At 35.8% G+C, this 16,661-nt stretch overlaps 1 protein-coding gene across 8 annotated transcripts in view; it reads right to left on the bottom strand.

Moving 5' to 3' along the window:
- Positions 1-16,661, bottom strand: part of LOC131067952 (uncharacterized) — a 217,358-nt gene that overhangs the window by 81,551 nt on the left and 119,146 nt on the right. For all 8 annotated transcript variants that reach the window (XM_059207457.1, XM_059207460.1, XM_059207459.1 and 5 more), the window contains one exon: positions 14,075-14,174. In XM_059207457.1, the coding sequence (XP_059063440.1) occupies positions 14,075-14,174 (100 nt within the window). Of the gene's footprint in view, positions 1-14,074; positions 14,175-16,661 lie in introns of those variants that run through there.

Genomic DNA, 16,661 nt, shown 5'->3' with positions numbered 1-16,661 from the left:
CTTCTGCATGGTTAATCTGAACCTTTCATATATTTAGTTCGCTTATTGAATGCTCACTGAATGAATGTAAAAGTTCTAATGTTATATCTGATAACATGAAAATCCTATTTTCCTTTGAAGATCGCACAAAATTTATGCAAGTATTGTGCTTAAAAAGCTGGTGATGCTTAATCTAGTTATTTGGAGGTGTCCGTCTGTTTACTGAACCTGCTATCTTAGTTAAAATTTATATTTTTATGTATCTCTCTCTCCCTTGTTGGCATTTTCAATAGAAAGATTGTTGATATTCATTAAGGATATTAAGAAGGTTGTTGAAGATTATTTGATATAACTGAAAAAGGATGATAACTATCTTTATAACATTATTTTGTCATTGATGTCAAGAAATTGATTTTCTAATTCACTATGATGTTGCCATATCTTAAGAAGATTGATTTGATGAGTATTAAGTGGTCGGTAAGTGACACAGAAAGAATGTGATAAGAAAGGGGAGAAATAAGTTATTCAATGGGCAACTATTACCGAGTTAGACAATGATGAGATCATGATGTTTAGATGTTTTGATATCCTAAATATGTTGTTGATTGTAAGGTTAATACTATACTATGTTACCGAGCAAAGAACCTAGTCGGTAAACCCTAAGGTTATCGATATCGGTTAATGAAGGCGGAATGTCTACCGAGTAAAGTTTAGTATTTACCAAGTTGCAACCGAGTTATGACAGATCGCATTGGATGGATAAAAGCATTATTTAATGAAGAACAATGATTAGCTGGAGATGTATAAATGATTGGTATGCCGAGCATGAAGTTTGTTAAGGATCTACGGCAATGGAAGATCGGCAGGAAGATCTACAGCGCAGATTGAACCGCAATAACCTTGTGCAAGTTCCAAGAAAGGAATGCAAGTCCCAAGGTAAGGTAAAAAGTTTTCAGATCGAAGGATGCATTGAACCTAGTCAAGATTGAAGATCTGATGGTTAAGATTGATCATGGGAAATGTGATCAAGGAGATTCAGCGATTAGCAAATTGTTTATAAATAAGAAATTATTGATGAACAATGTATGCGGGCAAGTGTAAGCATAGGGATGCTACATAGTGATTACCGAGCACAAAAGCTTGAAGACCTGTTTGAAACACAGAGTAAGGAGCCCAGCACAGGGACAAGATAAGTCTTATGACAAGATTCTTTTGGGCAAATAAGAATCTGCTTTAGCATTTTAGATGTGAAGTTGCAGATATATTTATTACTGTTGTTTATTTTGTAAGTGACAGAAAATCTCTTAACCGAGTGGACTTAACAGTCTTATTTGTAAACCCTCTAGCAAGGTAACATTCTAAATGAGTGTTTGAAATCCTTTGACAAGGTCACTTCTAACAAAGTGAAGATCCTAACAGATCTGAGGGAAATCCCTTAACCGGGTCACATCTAGCAATGTGTTTGTAATCTTTAACAGGATTTGTTTTTAACAGAGCATACTCTAGAAGAGTATATTTCTTAGTGGGTCCGAAATCCCACAATGGTTTTTCCCTATTTGGGTTTCCACGTTAAATCTGGTGTTATATGTGTTATGATGATTATGTGTTTATAAGTTTGCATGTTTAGCAGTTTTTGGTTATATTGCTGAAGCATAGGTTACTGAGGTTGAATCTGTTGATTTTATGGGAGGCTAAGTTTGTATGATTCACCCCCCCACCTCTCATCTTGTTAGCTATTGGCATCAGTTCTTTACATTTAGTATCAAAACTTAAAAATTGGTATCAGAGCTTTGGACTCCGGAAAAAAAGTTTAAAGGTACTTGAGGCAAAGATCCGAAGATGTATAAAAGGGATGCACCAAAGATGAACAAGTCAAGTTTCTCCACATGGCAGAAAAGGATGAAGCTGCATCTATCAGGAATTGGAGAATATGCAACATATTATTTGGAGAATGATTACATACCACCAAGCACCAACCCGATGACCTTGGAAGAGATAAAGGCAAAGCAAGAACATATTCAAGCCATGATTGAAATAAAATCAGCATTGACCGACTCAGAGTTTAATGATCTAGAAGGCTGCAATGATGCAAAAGCAATGTGGACTAAGCTCATATCTGTGTATGGCGGTGATGAACATGTCCAAAGAGAAAAAGTAGATAGTCTAAGAGGACAACTTGAATCCATGAAAATGAATGAAGGTCAGAACATAACCCAATACAGTACAACGTTAAAGGAGATTGTCAATCAAATTGAAGGAGCAAGAGGAACTATTGAAGAAAAGGATGTAACAAGTAAGTTGTTGAGAACTCTTCTACCTGGTTATGCCATTCGAGTCTCTGCAATCAATGAATTGAGGTCTGTACCTAACATGTCAGTTTCTTTGGATGCTACTATTGGTAAGCTACATGCATTTGAGTTAAGTAATTTTGATAACAGTGGGTCTTCGGTAAATAAAGTAGAATCTGCATTCAGTTCTTTTCATATTGGTGAATCTGATGATTACAATGATAGAATGAGTAAGTACTCTGAAGGGAATCACAGTGGAGCAAGTGAAAGATTTCGCAAGAACATGGAAGAAGTGCAAAAACTGTATGAGCAAATCAAGAAGCAAGAAGAGTTTGAAGCATTATTAGCCAGAAGGTTACCGAGAGGAAAAGGTAAGTATAAAGGAAAGCTACCTTTAAAATGTTTCAATTGTGATAAAATAGGACATATGGCTTCTAACTGCCCTGACAAAGAATTTAGTGAAAAGAGAGAATACGGAGATAACAGGCAGAAAGACAACCAATACAAAAGACACCGAGACTTCAGAAGAAAAGACAGAAAGACATGCCTAGTAGCTGATGAGGAATCCAACGATGATAAATCTGATGAAACTGATACTGAGAAAGTTGTTTATGTGGCTATTAAAGATGGATCATATGAAGAAAGGTATGAAGAAAAAGCCCTAGTATCTCACATAAATAATAATGATTCTTGGATCATAGACAGTGGATGCTCACATCACATGACAGGTGATAAACACAAGTTTGTTAAATTAGAAGACTATGATGGAGGCTATGTAAGATTTGGTAATGATGCACCATGTCCGGTGAAAGGTAAAGGATCTATAACACTTGTTGACAATGCTAAATATGATGATGTATACTGGGTTGAAGGATTGAAATACAATTTGTTGAGTGTAGCATAGCTAAACAATACAGGATACCGAATAGAATTTCATAAAGGAATTGTCAAAGTTCATGACAAACATGGAAAGTTAGCTGCTACCGGGACACAAACAAAAGGTAATACATTTCATCTTGACTCAACTCGGAACAAGTGTCTTTATGCTAAGATAGATGATACTTGGTTATGGCATAAAAGGTTTTGTCATGTAAATTTTGATAATCTGATCAAAATAAGCAAGAAGCACCGAGTAAGAGGTCTACCGAGTCTTGAAAAACCTGAGAATGCTATATGTCGAGGATGCCAGATGGTTAAGATGACAAGATCAAGCTTTACAAGTAAGTCCTACACTTCTAAAGGAATTTTAGATCTAGTACACACTGATCTTTGTGGTCCCATGAAAGTTCAAAGTTATTATGGTGATAAATATTTCATATTATTTGTGGATGATTACTCAAGGATGATGTCAGTTATGTTTTTAAAAGAAAAATCAGAAGCTTTTCAAATGTTTAAATGGTACAAGGCAAGAGTTGAAAATGAAACAGGAAGACAACTGAAATGTCTTACATCTGATAGAGGACGAGAATTCACTTCTGATGAATTTAACTTATTTTGCAATGATCATGGTATAAAAAGGCAAGTATCTGCACCAAGAACACCTCAGCAAAATGGGATAGCCGAGAGAAGAAACAGATCAATTGTGGATTGTGCCAGAACCGGGATGATAGAAAAGAGGGTACCTCAAACATGTTGGAGAGAAGCAATCAGCACTGCGGTTTACACCCTGAACCGAGTTCAACTGAAGAAAGGAACTATGAAGACTCCATATGAGATCTGGTATGACAAGAAACCTAATGTAAGTTATTTTAAAATCTTTGGAAGTAGATGCTATGTTCACAAAGATGACAGAAATGGAAAGTTTGATCAGAAAAGTGAAGAAGGAACATTTCTTGGTTATTCTTCTAGAAGTAAAGCATTTAAATGTCTGATCGAATAATCTAACAAAATAGTAAAAAGTGCAAATGTGAAAATTGATGAATTTGTAGAGAGAAATGATGAAGGAAATTCCAAAGAACCAGAAGATTATGAAGAATGTGTTTATGTTCAATCGAGAAATCCTACCAAGAAAGCTGCTAAAGAAAATGAAGATAATGTCCAGTTACCGAGTGATGAAGAAGATCATACAGAGCCTACCGAGCCTATATTAGCCAAATATGTCAGAAGACATCATGCATCAAGTCAGATTATAGGAGATAAGGATGATCCAGTGATGACAAGGAACAAACTGAGATAGAACACATGTCTGATATTTGAATTTGAACCGAGAATAGTAAAAGAGGCATTTAACAGTGAAGATTGGGTAAATGGTATGACAGAAGAGATTGATCAAATCAAGAAGAATGACACATGGACACTGATCCCAAGACCGAAGGAAAAAAATGTAATCAGTACAAAGTGGATTTTCAAAAACAAGCTGAACGAAAAAGGTGAAGTCATTCGGAACAAAGCAAGACTAGTTTGCAAAGGTTATGCTCAAGAAGAAGGAATAGATTATGGTGAGACTTTTGCACCTGTGGCTAGACTTGAGGGAGTAAAAACATTGTTGGCATATGCTACTTTCAAAAATTTCAAGGTATATCAAATGGATGTTAAATCTACATTTTTGAATGGTATACTAGAAGAAGAAGTTTATATTGAACAGCCTGAAGGATTTGTTGAAGACAAGAGTAAAGATCAGGTATGTAAACTAAACAAAGCTTTATATGGTCTGAAACAAGCACCTAGGGCATGGTATGAGAGACTGCACTCTTACTTAATCAAGATTGGTTTTATAAGGACAAGTGAAAACAGCAATATGTACATGAAGAATGATGAGAACAATGGTATACTGATCTCAGCCATATTTGTTGATGATATTATTTTTTGTGGTAATGACTCCTTATGCAAGAATTTTGGGAATGAAATGTGCAAAGAATTTGAGATGTCATTAATCGGTGAGATAAAGTATTTTATAGGTTTACAAATACTGCAAATGAAAGATGAGATTTTTATTACTCAATCCAAGTACATAAAGGAAATCTTGAAGAAATTTGGAATGGAGGATTCTAAACCAATAAATACTCCTATGACTACTAACTGCAAACTATCAAACAATGATGAATCTGCATTTGTTGATGAGACACTTTACCGATCTATGATTGGGAAGTTGCAATATGTTGTGCATAGTAGTCCAGATATAGCACATGCAGTAGGTATGTTGCAAGATTTTCTGCAGATCCCAAGGAAACCCATATGACAGCAATCAAGAGAATTTTCAGATACCTGAGAGGCACTGAAAATTATGCCTTCGTATAGGAAAAGAGAAATAATTTTGATTTAAAAGTTTATACTGATGCTGATTGGGCAGGCAACATAGATGACAGGAAAAGCACAAGTGGTGGAGCTTTCGTTTTGGGAGAAAGACTAGTGAGTTGGCTTAGTAAGAAACAAGGATGCATCTCACAGTCAACAGTAGAAGCTGAATATGTTGCTGCAGCATTGAATTGTACCAATATAGCATGGATCAAACAACTGTTGGAAGGTATAAATGAAAAAGTTACCGAGCCAGTAACTATATTCTGTGATATTACGAGTGCCATTAACATTTCAAAGAATTCGGTAATGCACTCTAAGACAAAGCATATATCTATAAAGTATCATTATCTCAGAGAAGAAGTTCAAGAGAAGAAAGTTGTGCTGGAATATATCAGTTCAAAGAAGCAATTAGCAAACATTTTCACAAATCCACTGCCAAGGCACACTTTTGAGTATCTTAGAAGCAAGTTAGGGGTCCTACCCCTATATTCTACTCACTGACAGAGTTCGGTGAAAGCATCAATTCGATGAATCTACAGAATATTATGTGTCGATTCATGCTGATTTACTCACTTTAGAAGGTTTTCGAAAGGTGTGCAGGAAATAGTAAATAGAGACAAGTTGCTCTAACCGAGACGGAGATGAGACACAGCAAGGCAAATCACTTCATAGAGGAAGAAATCTTGATTTAGTTCTTTTGCTTTTTGGCATTGTTATCAAAGGGGGAGAAGACTAAATGGTAAAATCCTAAATGAAGAAGATAACAGAAGACTAATGACAGGGGGAGAAGAATACAAAAGGGAGAAGACTTCAAAAGATTTTAACAGCTCAAGGATAACAGGAGAAGTCTAACAGCAATCTGAATCCGAATCAATTTGAATATCTTGTTGGTATTACCATTTAAAAGTTGGTTTTGCCATCAATGCCAAAGGGGGAGATTGTTGGCATTTTCAATAAAAAGATTGTTGATATTCATTAAGGATATTGAGAAGGTTGTTGAAGATTATTTGATATAACTGAAAAAGGATGATAACTATCTTTATAACATTATTTTGTCATTGATGTCAAGAAATTGATTTTCTGATTCAGTATGATGTTGCCATATCTTAAGAAGATTGATTTGATGAGTATTAAGTGGTCGTTAAGTGACACAGAAAGAATGTGATAAGAAAGGGGAGAAATAAGTTATTCAATGGGCAACTATTACCGAGTTAGACAATGATGAGATCATGATGTTTAGATTGTTTTGATATCCTACATATGTTGTTGATTGTAAGGTTAATACTATACTATGTTACCGAGCAAAGAACCTAGTAGGTAAACCCTAAGGAACCTAGTCAGTAAACCCTAAGGTTATCGATATCGGTTAATGAAGGCGGAATGTCTACCGAGTAAAGTTTAGTATTTACCGAGTTGCAACCGAGTTATGACAGATCGCATTGGATGGATAAAAGCATTATTTAATGAAGGACAATGATTAGCTGGAGATGTATAAATGATTGGTATGTCGAGCATGAAGTTTGTTAAGGATCTACGACAATGGAAGATCGACAAGAAGATCTATAGCACAGATTGAACCGCAATAACCTTGTGCAAGTTCCAAGAAAGGAATGCAAGTCCCAAGGTAAGGTAAAACGTTTTTAGATCGAAGGATGCATTGAACCTAGTCAAGATTGAAGATCTGATGGCTAAGATTGATCATGGGAAATGTGATCAAGGAGATTCAGCGGTTAGCAAATTGTTTATAAATAAGAAATTATTGATGAACAATGTATGCGGGCAAGTGTAAGCACAAGGATGCTACATAGTGATTACCGAGCACAGAAGCTTGAAGACCTATTTGAATAACAGAGTAAGGAGCCCAGCAGAGGGAAAAGATAAGTCCTATGACAAGATTGTTTTGAGCAAATAAGAATCTGCTTTAGCATTTTAGATGTGAAGTTCCAGATATATTTATTACTGTTGTTTATTTTGTAAGTGACAGAAAATCTCTTAACCGAGTGGACTTAACAATCTTATTTGTAAACCCTCTAGCAAGGTAACATTCTAAATGAGTGTTTGAAATCCTTTGACAAAGTCACTTCTAACAAAGTGAAGATCCTAACAAATATGAGGGAAATCCCTTAATCGGGTCACATCTAGCAATGTGTTTGTAATCTTTAACAAGATTTGCTTTTAACCGAGCATACTCTAGAAGAGTATATTTCTTAGTGGGTTCGAAATCCCACGTGGTTTTTCCTTATTTGGGTTTCCACGTTAAATCTGGTGTTATATGTGTTATGATGATTATGTGTTTATGAGTTTGCATGTTTAACAGTTTTTGGTTATACTGTTGAAGCATAGGTTACCGAGGTTGAATCTGTTGATTTTATGGGAGATTAAGTTTGTATGATTCACCCCCCCCCCCTCTCATCTTGTTAGCTATTGGCATCAGTTCATTACATTTAGTATCAGAACTTAACATCCCTATCCTTCCTTCCTTTTCCCCCTTTTTTTAATCAAGAGAATCCACAGTCCCATTGAAGACAATATCAACTCAACTGAAATCATTTGATAAGAAAGATCATAAGAATTTCAGGGAACTCATCTAGCAATCGCCTATCTCACCGTAAGTCCCGCTTGTGTTTTGCAGCATAAACACATCAAACCACTGAGCAATCCCCCAGTCAAGACCTGACAATCAAAACCTTGAGGTCATCCCCTTTGATCAATCAAAAAACAGCATTAGGGATTTCCTTATCTCAAGAGAGGATAGGATACTCAGCGAGTTCATTCTATTCTGCATTGGCTGGATGAAGTCACAAGTTCAGCGATTTTAGACCCGTCAACAGGATGGTGCTCATCTTTGTTGTAGAAGAAAAGGTCTCCTCATTGTCAATACCTTTTCTCTATGACAACCCTTTTGCCACTAACCATACTTTGTACTTTTCAAGTGTACCACCAACTTTGTACACCTATTTGCAACCAATGGGTTTCTTCCCTAGTGGAAGATCTAAAAGAACCCACCTCTTATTTTTCATAACATTTTCATATTCTATTTCCATGGCCATTTCCCATTTAGGTTTAACTTTACCTTCCTCAAACACATGGCTTTTAAATCTTCTGAATGTTAGCCATAAGAGTAAAATTAACTATGTTCTCTTTACTCTTGCCTTTAAATGATCTACCTTTGATCGTTTCATCATCCTGAACATCACCAACAAGTTTTTCCCACCATTTAGTCATTTTTGAGAAACCTCTCTCACCAAATCATGACTTGCGTTGCTTGGTTCAATGACATCTATATGTTGATCCAAGTTCTCCTAAAGAAAACCTTTTGGAACTAGCACCTGTTTGGGAGATTGTACATGCTCAGAATGAGATTCCTCATGTTCTAAATCATCAATCCCCTCCTTCAAGTGGAGATAATCGAAGCTAGACACCAACCCTCAAAGGCCGATCTTCAATACATTTCGTCTTTGAAGGGAGAGTTGAAAAGCCCCAACTTCTTCATCGACCACAAAATCCCTAGTGAATGTCAAGCAATTAGTGTCAATTGTCAACGTGAATCAATTTGTAGGCTTTGTGATTGTCACTTTTCCCTATTAGCATCAACTTCTAACTCTTCAAGCCCAGCTTCATTCTCTTTGCATCTGGAATCCAAATGTATGCAATAGAACCAAAAACCTTACAATAGAACCGAAAACCTTAAGATGACTCACCTTCGGTGTACTCCCAGACCAAGCTTCCTCTAGGGTCTTCACCTTCACTACCTATGTCCAAAAATTATTAATAAGATAAACTACAATGTAAACTACCTCAGCCCAAAATTTCTTGGGAACATTATTATCCTACATCGAGCCATCCTCGTAATAATGTGGTTCCTTCTCTCAACTACTTCATTTTGTTGCGAAGAGTAGGGTGTTGTATATTGATGTTTGATACCATGTTTAGCACAAAATTCAATGAATTCGTTTGAATAGAATTCACCTCCATCATCAAATCTAAGAGTTATGATGTCACATCTTGACTTTACTAATGACATGAACTTCTGAAATTCCTTAAACACATCTGATTTTGATTTCAAGAAAAACACCCACATTTTCCTATTGAACTCATCAATAGACAAGAAAAAACACTTGGCACTAGTGATCGATGTCGTATTCATTAGTCCACAAACATCTACATGAACCAGTTGTAGGACTCTTGAGGCTCTCCAAGCTTGTCCATTTCAAAACAGAATTTTGTGTTTCTTCCCTACTTCGCAAGCTCCACAAACATCTAGAATATGTTGTTGTGTGTCAAGTAAGTTGCCTACCATATTTGCTCATGCCAACTAAGAGAGGTAAGTAAGACTGAAGCGCCCAAACTATTCGATGTCATAGTGTACTAATATTTAATGGACAATCCTGAACCTCTCCAATATCAACAAGGCCATACAAACCATGATTTTTAATCCCAACAACAAAGCTTTTCTTGGATTCCTTGTCAACAAAATAGCATTGATGTTTGCTAAATATGACATCTAAATTGAGGCGATGGCACATAATCAAACTCATTGAGAGAAAATTGACCTCCATTCTAGGCATAGTAAACATTGAAAAAAATGAGATTTTCCCCTTAAAAATATATTTGAACATTTCCTCAACCAACCTCTTTCTATAGTGATTCTTCATATGACCAAGTTTACCACAATAGTGACATGTGATATTTTTCAAATTCTTGGAAGTATTTCATTATTCCCTTGACCTTTCTTTTAAGGCCACTTGCTTTTTCCCTTGTCCTTGGTTGCAAAAGCCTATCCCACACTTGGTGAATCATTGCTACACCAAATTGCTTCTTCCCTTTGTCCTACTGCAAGAGTTTGTTGCACAAATATTTGAAATTTGAGTCAAAATTAGAAAATGTGACATTCTATGTCTCAGTGAATTGTTCATAGGCCCATGGTAATCATTTCAACATAATAACCACCATAAATATTTCCATTGTGTGACCTATGACTTGCAATTGATCACTCTTTGATCTTCATCAAATGATCCTACAAAGACATCTTCTTGTCCATCATAATTGAGAACATATTTTTCACAAAGAAGGCCAATCTTTTGTCTAATGTCTCATGCAAATCTCACAATCGCTTCCATATCCCAACAGTGATTTTGCCTATTTGAACCTCTAGAAGCATGTCATTTGTCACTGATCACTTGATCAGCATGACATCTTCTTCATCATGCTCATCAAACTTGTCTTGGGTTTACCCACAACCTATTAGTACCAAGCATGATCTTCTCAAGGCATTTGTAATCAAAGATAGTGAGCATGCATTGTTTCTTGGTGTCATAATTTTTGCTAGTGAAGTGTTGACTACCTTCCAATTTGATATTAGGTAATCAAGCCATCCCTCTCGCAATCCAAAATTACGAAAAATAAGTCTTGCTGTCATAGCAAAAACCCTATGTCAAAAACCCTAGGCGTCCACAATTTTGTCAAACAATATCAAAACAAATGGGGAAATCCTACCACAATTAGATTTGAAGATCACCTGAAACCCTATTCGCCACCAAAAGATTCCCAAAAACCATGATTTTGTCCAGAAATTGTCAAAAAAAATTGCATGAAACTTGCTTAAAACCCTAGGCATCACCAATCACCATGATTTTAATCAAAACCAACCAAAAAAGATGCATAAAAATACTACCATTTGAGGAAAATCCTTTTGCTAGGCATGGGACACCAGACCAAGTCACAGTTTGCAAGAATCAGGTCCTTTTGACAATCAAGTTTTTCAAAAAATGATGTCTAAACAAGTGATAAAACCTCCCAAAATGCCCTAGCCATGGCTTAGACACAATATGCAAAAGTAAAAAAACATGAAGGGGGCATAGTTTTTCAAACAATCTGCCCAAAAATTGATGTTTCTTTCCTCACATGACTACAATAGGCTCTATTTGATGAAATTTGCCTTGAAAATGACACAACTTCTCATCTAGACAAAATGCAATGCCCTAGAGACAAATTCCATGATTTTACTAGTAAACCCACAAAAATTTAGAAAAAATCATAAAAACACTTGACAATGTCTTTTAATTCTGTACGTCTTTTTGATGGATCACTATGCAACTAGCTATTCCTGACCGTCGCTACCAACAGCAATCTCTTACCATATTACGAAAAATATGAAAAATAGAATGATTACCAAGATATTTGATATTTACTAATGAGTGAAAGTCTCCTTGAAGAAAAGTTACAAAAGATCTATCCATAAAGGATAAGATCAACAACTAGTAAAGCAAAGAATAAGAACTTCCCTTAAAGAATAAACAATATTCCTAAAGTCTATCCTAACGACTTAATTAACCATTATAAACTTAATATTACAATATTACTTTAATATATCTCCACCATACTACAGCCATCAATTTCACAAGGTCTACTCTCTCTTCCATAAGGCTTTCTCTTGGAAATTTTTCTTTCTCACTTATTACCTTGCATTTATTTAAAAATTCTCTACTTCAATCATAACACTACAACAAACCTATCAAGAACATGTTCAAAAAGTTCCTTCAAGTGTTCATGTTTGTAAGGCCAAAATGGAATCTTGTATACACTTTCCTTATATGCCCTAGGTGCTTAGAAGTTGTACGCTAAAAGTCATTACAGTTCAATCATCATGAGGCATCAATAGAACTTGTCTCAATCGGTGGTCATCCACTACTCACCTTAGCATTCACCTGTATCTTTCTTTCTTCCTTGTGTGAGCATGTATAAGCATTCCCAACCTTAATAAATGGCCATTCCTAGCATACCAAGAGTCAATTCTTCCAATTATTAAGCTTCTTTCAAAGAGGCTTTTTATTTGCAGAAGTCCATGTTCAAGGTTACACAATTTTTACTACTGTTACTTGTGAACAACCAAAGCCTATTTCCTTTGTAGACTCTCAAGCACTTAGAATCAGCCTCCACAAAGGTTACATGCCATATCTAAGTACCAGGCCAAGAATCGCTATCTATTATATATTGTAAGACAACAGCGCTAGCTGTGATACATTTTCCAAAAAAATTGTTATATTGTTACTTTCAATTCATGGTATTGAAACTAGAAATAGCACCATGTTATTGTGAAGTGATCACTTATTCGCCTCATAGATACATAGCACAAAGAAGAAATTAATAAAAGTGTGTGATTTCCATCTACCACAACCATGTCCATGAAGTAACACCTAAATATCTTAATCATTTGCTGCTCAACTGTAATTGCTCTAAGAATTACCCAAAAATAAGCAATAGCAGATCTCAAATTCAAGAATAGTTGATGTTAACTTTAGCAAGTAATTGTTAGTTTTATGTTAAACTTAGCAATCAGATTGACAGTAAACAACAAGAAAACACAAATGCACACATAACACAGTGATACCCTGGGAAAACCTCCCTCTTGGAGGAAAAACCCAGCAACAATAGTCTCAGATTTGATTTGATTAAGCAGATTACAAGTTTACCTTTCTAGGGCATAAATCAACTATAGCAAAACTTATCTTAATCTGGAAGTCAGGGTGATGTGCAGATCACTGTCAAACTTAGACAGCCTTTGGGCAGCCTTGACACGCTCCAGCAGACCTAAGGCAAATTCGGCAGCCCAGAAGATCTTCGCCCAGCCTAGTAGACAAATCACTGACTGAAAAGCATTCACTGCCCTAGAGTGCAGCTCCAGATTTGCTGATCACGGATGTTGATCAATGAAGGAAATTGCAGATCACATACAATAGAAGTTCGCTAACCTTGCAGAGGTAATTTGCTAAGTGTGTATATGTTGTGTTGATGCTTGCATTGCCTTGAAAATATATGAGCTTTTCCATCTTATTTGACTTAGGTCGGCCTTTACAATAAATTTATAAGGCATCTAAAGTTGGCGCACAAAATAGGGTCTGACCCATAATAATTACAAGTTACACATTATAGGGTCAACCCTATCACATCAACAAGTTACATTATATCACCCATTTTGGACCCAGCATGAATCACAAGTTACAATGCCCATTTAGGGCCAGACCCAATTACAAGTTACACAAGTTGAGCACCCAAATAGGGCCTGCCCTTTAACATTCACAAGCTACATAATATAATCACATAACTAAGCCCATCAAACATTTACCAAGCTAGATCGGCCCAATCAAGGGATACAACCTAGCTATATTTCAACAGTAATACTTATGGATGATGATTATATTATACAACAATAAAAAAAATCACAAGCCTAAGGAATACCCTAAACCTGTCATACAGAGCAGTTGATATTTAAAATGGGAAACACAAATGTGTGAGCAGAATTACAATGGTTGATGCAGTTTCTAGCAATGATTTTCCCAAACAGATAGACTACCTTGTGGAAGCATATGCTTCTATTGGAACATGGGACAGTTAATGTTGCACCTTGTTACTCTTTTTAACACTTCCATGCCCTGCTCTGTGCTTCTTAGTAACACTCTTTTCTTAATCACACTATTTGAGTGTATAAGAAGTAAAAATGCAACAGGCATGAACTGCAAATTGTTATGGAAAAGAAAATCATTGGCAAGGAAAAGAATGAGGTACTGCACCTGATTCCGAAGAATATGAAGGAATTTGTGCCATACAACATGCAAAAGTTGAGACTGAACATATTGCTGTAGTGCTGCAACGAAATGACTGACCTGTTGCCTATACATCAAAAGAATTTATATAATATTCTAGAGGAAACAAAAATGATTAAAATAAAGCACTTGCACACTATTATTAAAGAAATTTAAGTTCTACAAAATATTTTAATCTGAGGAGCTACAAGTAAACACCAAAGCAAACGTGCTTCTAAACCTTGAAGACAACAATCATACAAGCACTTCATATACTTCACTTCCACATTTAAAAACAAAGGAAAATATTAAAAAATAATTTGCAGAGCTGAGATCAAAGGAAGCTAAACATCCATTGGTAGATTGATGTTAAATATACAATCTGTTCTCTATTTATGTTTTTTGTTTCTTCTGAATAACATAAGAACACCACATCGTTGCAAAAAGTAAATATGATAAATGCAAATCTCTGGTACTTTGTACAGTGTGTGGTGAAGATGCCACAAAGCGGTTACTGAACCCCAAGAACAAAATCAAACATGAAACAAGAACTAGTTTATGAATACCAGAATAGAAGAAAAGCAAAAATAACATTAAGAACATGACTCTCAAGGAATATATGGAACATAACTGTGGCACCCATGCTTCTGCAAGTCAGTTGACTGAGAAAAGAATATTTCAGATCTCAATGGCACATATATTCTAATTATATTCCAAATTTCATTCCATATAACCAAGATCCTTCAAAGATGACATGTACCACTCGTGTTAACTCTTGCCTTATCCTGATGCTTTTATGATTAGATTACAGGTTATTTTGAGTTGATTATGTTATGATGTAATTGCAGGATGGATATGTGCTTTGCAAAATTGCATGTCTTCATTGGCTATTATATGCTGCTTCAGATATGATTTATGTTCTCAAATCTTGTTTCACTTTTGAGTCTGTAGGTTATGTACAGATGTTTGACCAATGAATGGATGTGGAGGAGAAAAATATAGATTCACTTGAAATTCTCACCATACCTTGTCTTCGTGGTCAAGTTAGCAACCATTTGACTCTTGTGGCATGCTTGTGTTGGGAATTAAGGTGTCTCAACCTTAGCCATTCTTAGCATTGTATTAATTTATTTAATGCCTATATTGTAATTTCTTGCTCATCATATTTTGTCATCTAGTGTGACATGGCATGGTAAGTTGTCTTCATGTTGAGAGGTAACATGGAAGATGACAAGGATGTATTTTGTCCCTACATAAGAAAGTTGGCATCCCATTTTGGTAGAAATATTTTGTCATGTATTGGCATCTTAAAACCTATGTAAGTCATTACTATATGATAGATTCCTATAACAGGTTATGACGGATTCCTATGACACATTGGACAAGTGTTAGAAGACATCTTGCATCAAGAACATGAGTGCGCAAGTTGGATTATGACGAGTTGTAAGAGAATTAGTTACCTATAGTCAGTTATGACGAGTTCTCTTACAACTGTAAGTGTTGTCATATATGACAGATTCTATGACAGTTGTAAAATGTGTAAGAGCATCTGTCATACCTATTTTTAGCAAAAATGAAGTGGCCAAGTTTGGAGGCATGTAAGAGGGGTTAGAGAATCTTGAACAAGTTTATGTTGCATGCTTGGAGGTGGTTAAAAATTGTGTCAAAATGGATTTGGACGCCCACCTCTTTTGGCTTGGTCTAGAAGCTACTTCAAACTTGTAAAGCTCTATATATTGTATGTCTTATATGTGGGTTCAAGAGAGGAGTAAGGAAATTTGCTCTTTGCAGGGTTATGCTGTCAAATTTCCTCTAGAAGAGCAAGATACAGGCTCCATGTAAAGGCCTAGAGCCTAAAAGTGTACCGTAACAGTTTGTTGCAAATTAATACATTGGTTCAATTCTTTGGAGTGTGGGGTTTTTTACTCGGAAAGGTTTGGCCCACATATATTGGTGTTCCTTCTCTTCTATCTATATTTCTTCTATTCTTGTTCTTTCATGTTCTTGAAGTGTTGATTTGCATCCATTATGTTAATTACAATATCGATGCTTCTTGTATTAACCTGTTCCTTCTCCTACTTTTGGTTGGATCATGAGTGCCCTTGTGGTGATTTATGAATTAAGCCCTTGGTGTTTGTGTATTCAAGTGTGGTTTTGCATTAAATTACTAATGCATTGTTATTCTTGAATTATGCATCTGACCCTTGATGTTTGTGTATTCAAATATTGTGCATTGAATTCTGCTAGATTATTGTTCCCATGGTGTTCTGCATAGGATGGTGTATGATACCCACATGTAACCATGGTGTGAGTTATTTGTTGTGTGAGACCCTAGTTTGCATGTGAGATTGATTGTGCTAAAAGTGTATCCATGATCTTTTCTCTCCATAGCCCAAGGATTTCCTAGAGTTGCATAGGCATCTATTTCACTCGACGATGGTAATATGGTTGGAAGGTGGGTGACATTCCCCATTGGTCCCTTTTTAGAAGATCATTGATCACTTGGGAGCTTGAAGAGCTCTTGGTTTGGTATATTTGTCATCTCATATTATCTCTTGAGTTATACAAGGTTTGT

The sequence above is a fragment of the Cryptomeria japonica genome, chromosome 6 (genome assembly GCF_030272615.1).
Source record: "Cryptomeria japonica chromosome 6, Sugi_1.0, whole genome shotgun sequence".
In the NCBI taxonomy this organism is placed as follows: Eukaryota; Viridiplantae; Streptophyta; class Pinopsida; order Cupressales; family Cupressaceae; genus Cryptomeria; species Cryptomeria japonica.
The sequence above is the reverse complement of the archived record's forward strand: the minus strand, read 5'-3'. Positions and strand labels throughout refer to the sequence as shown.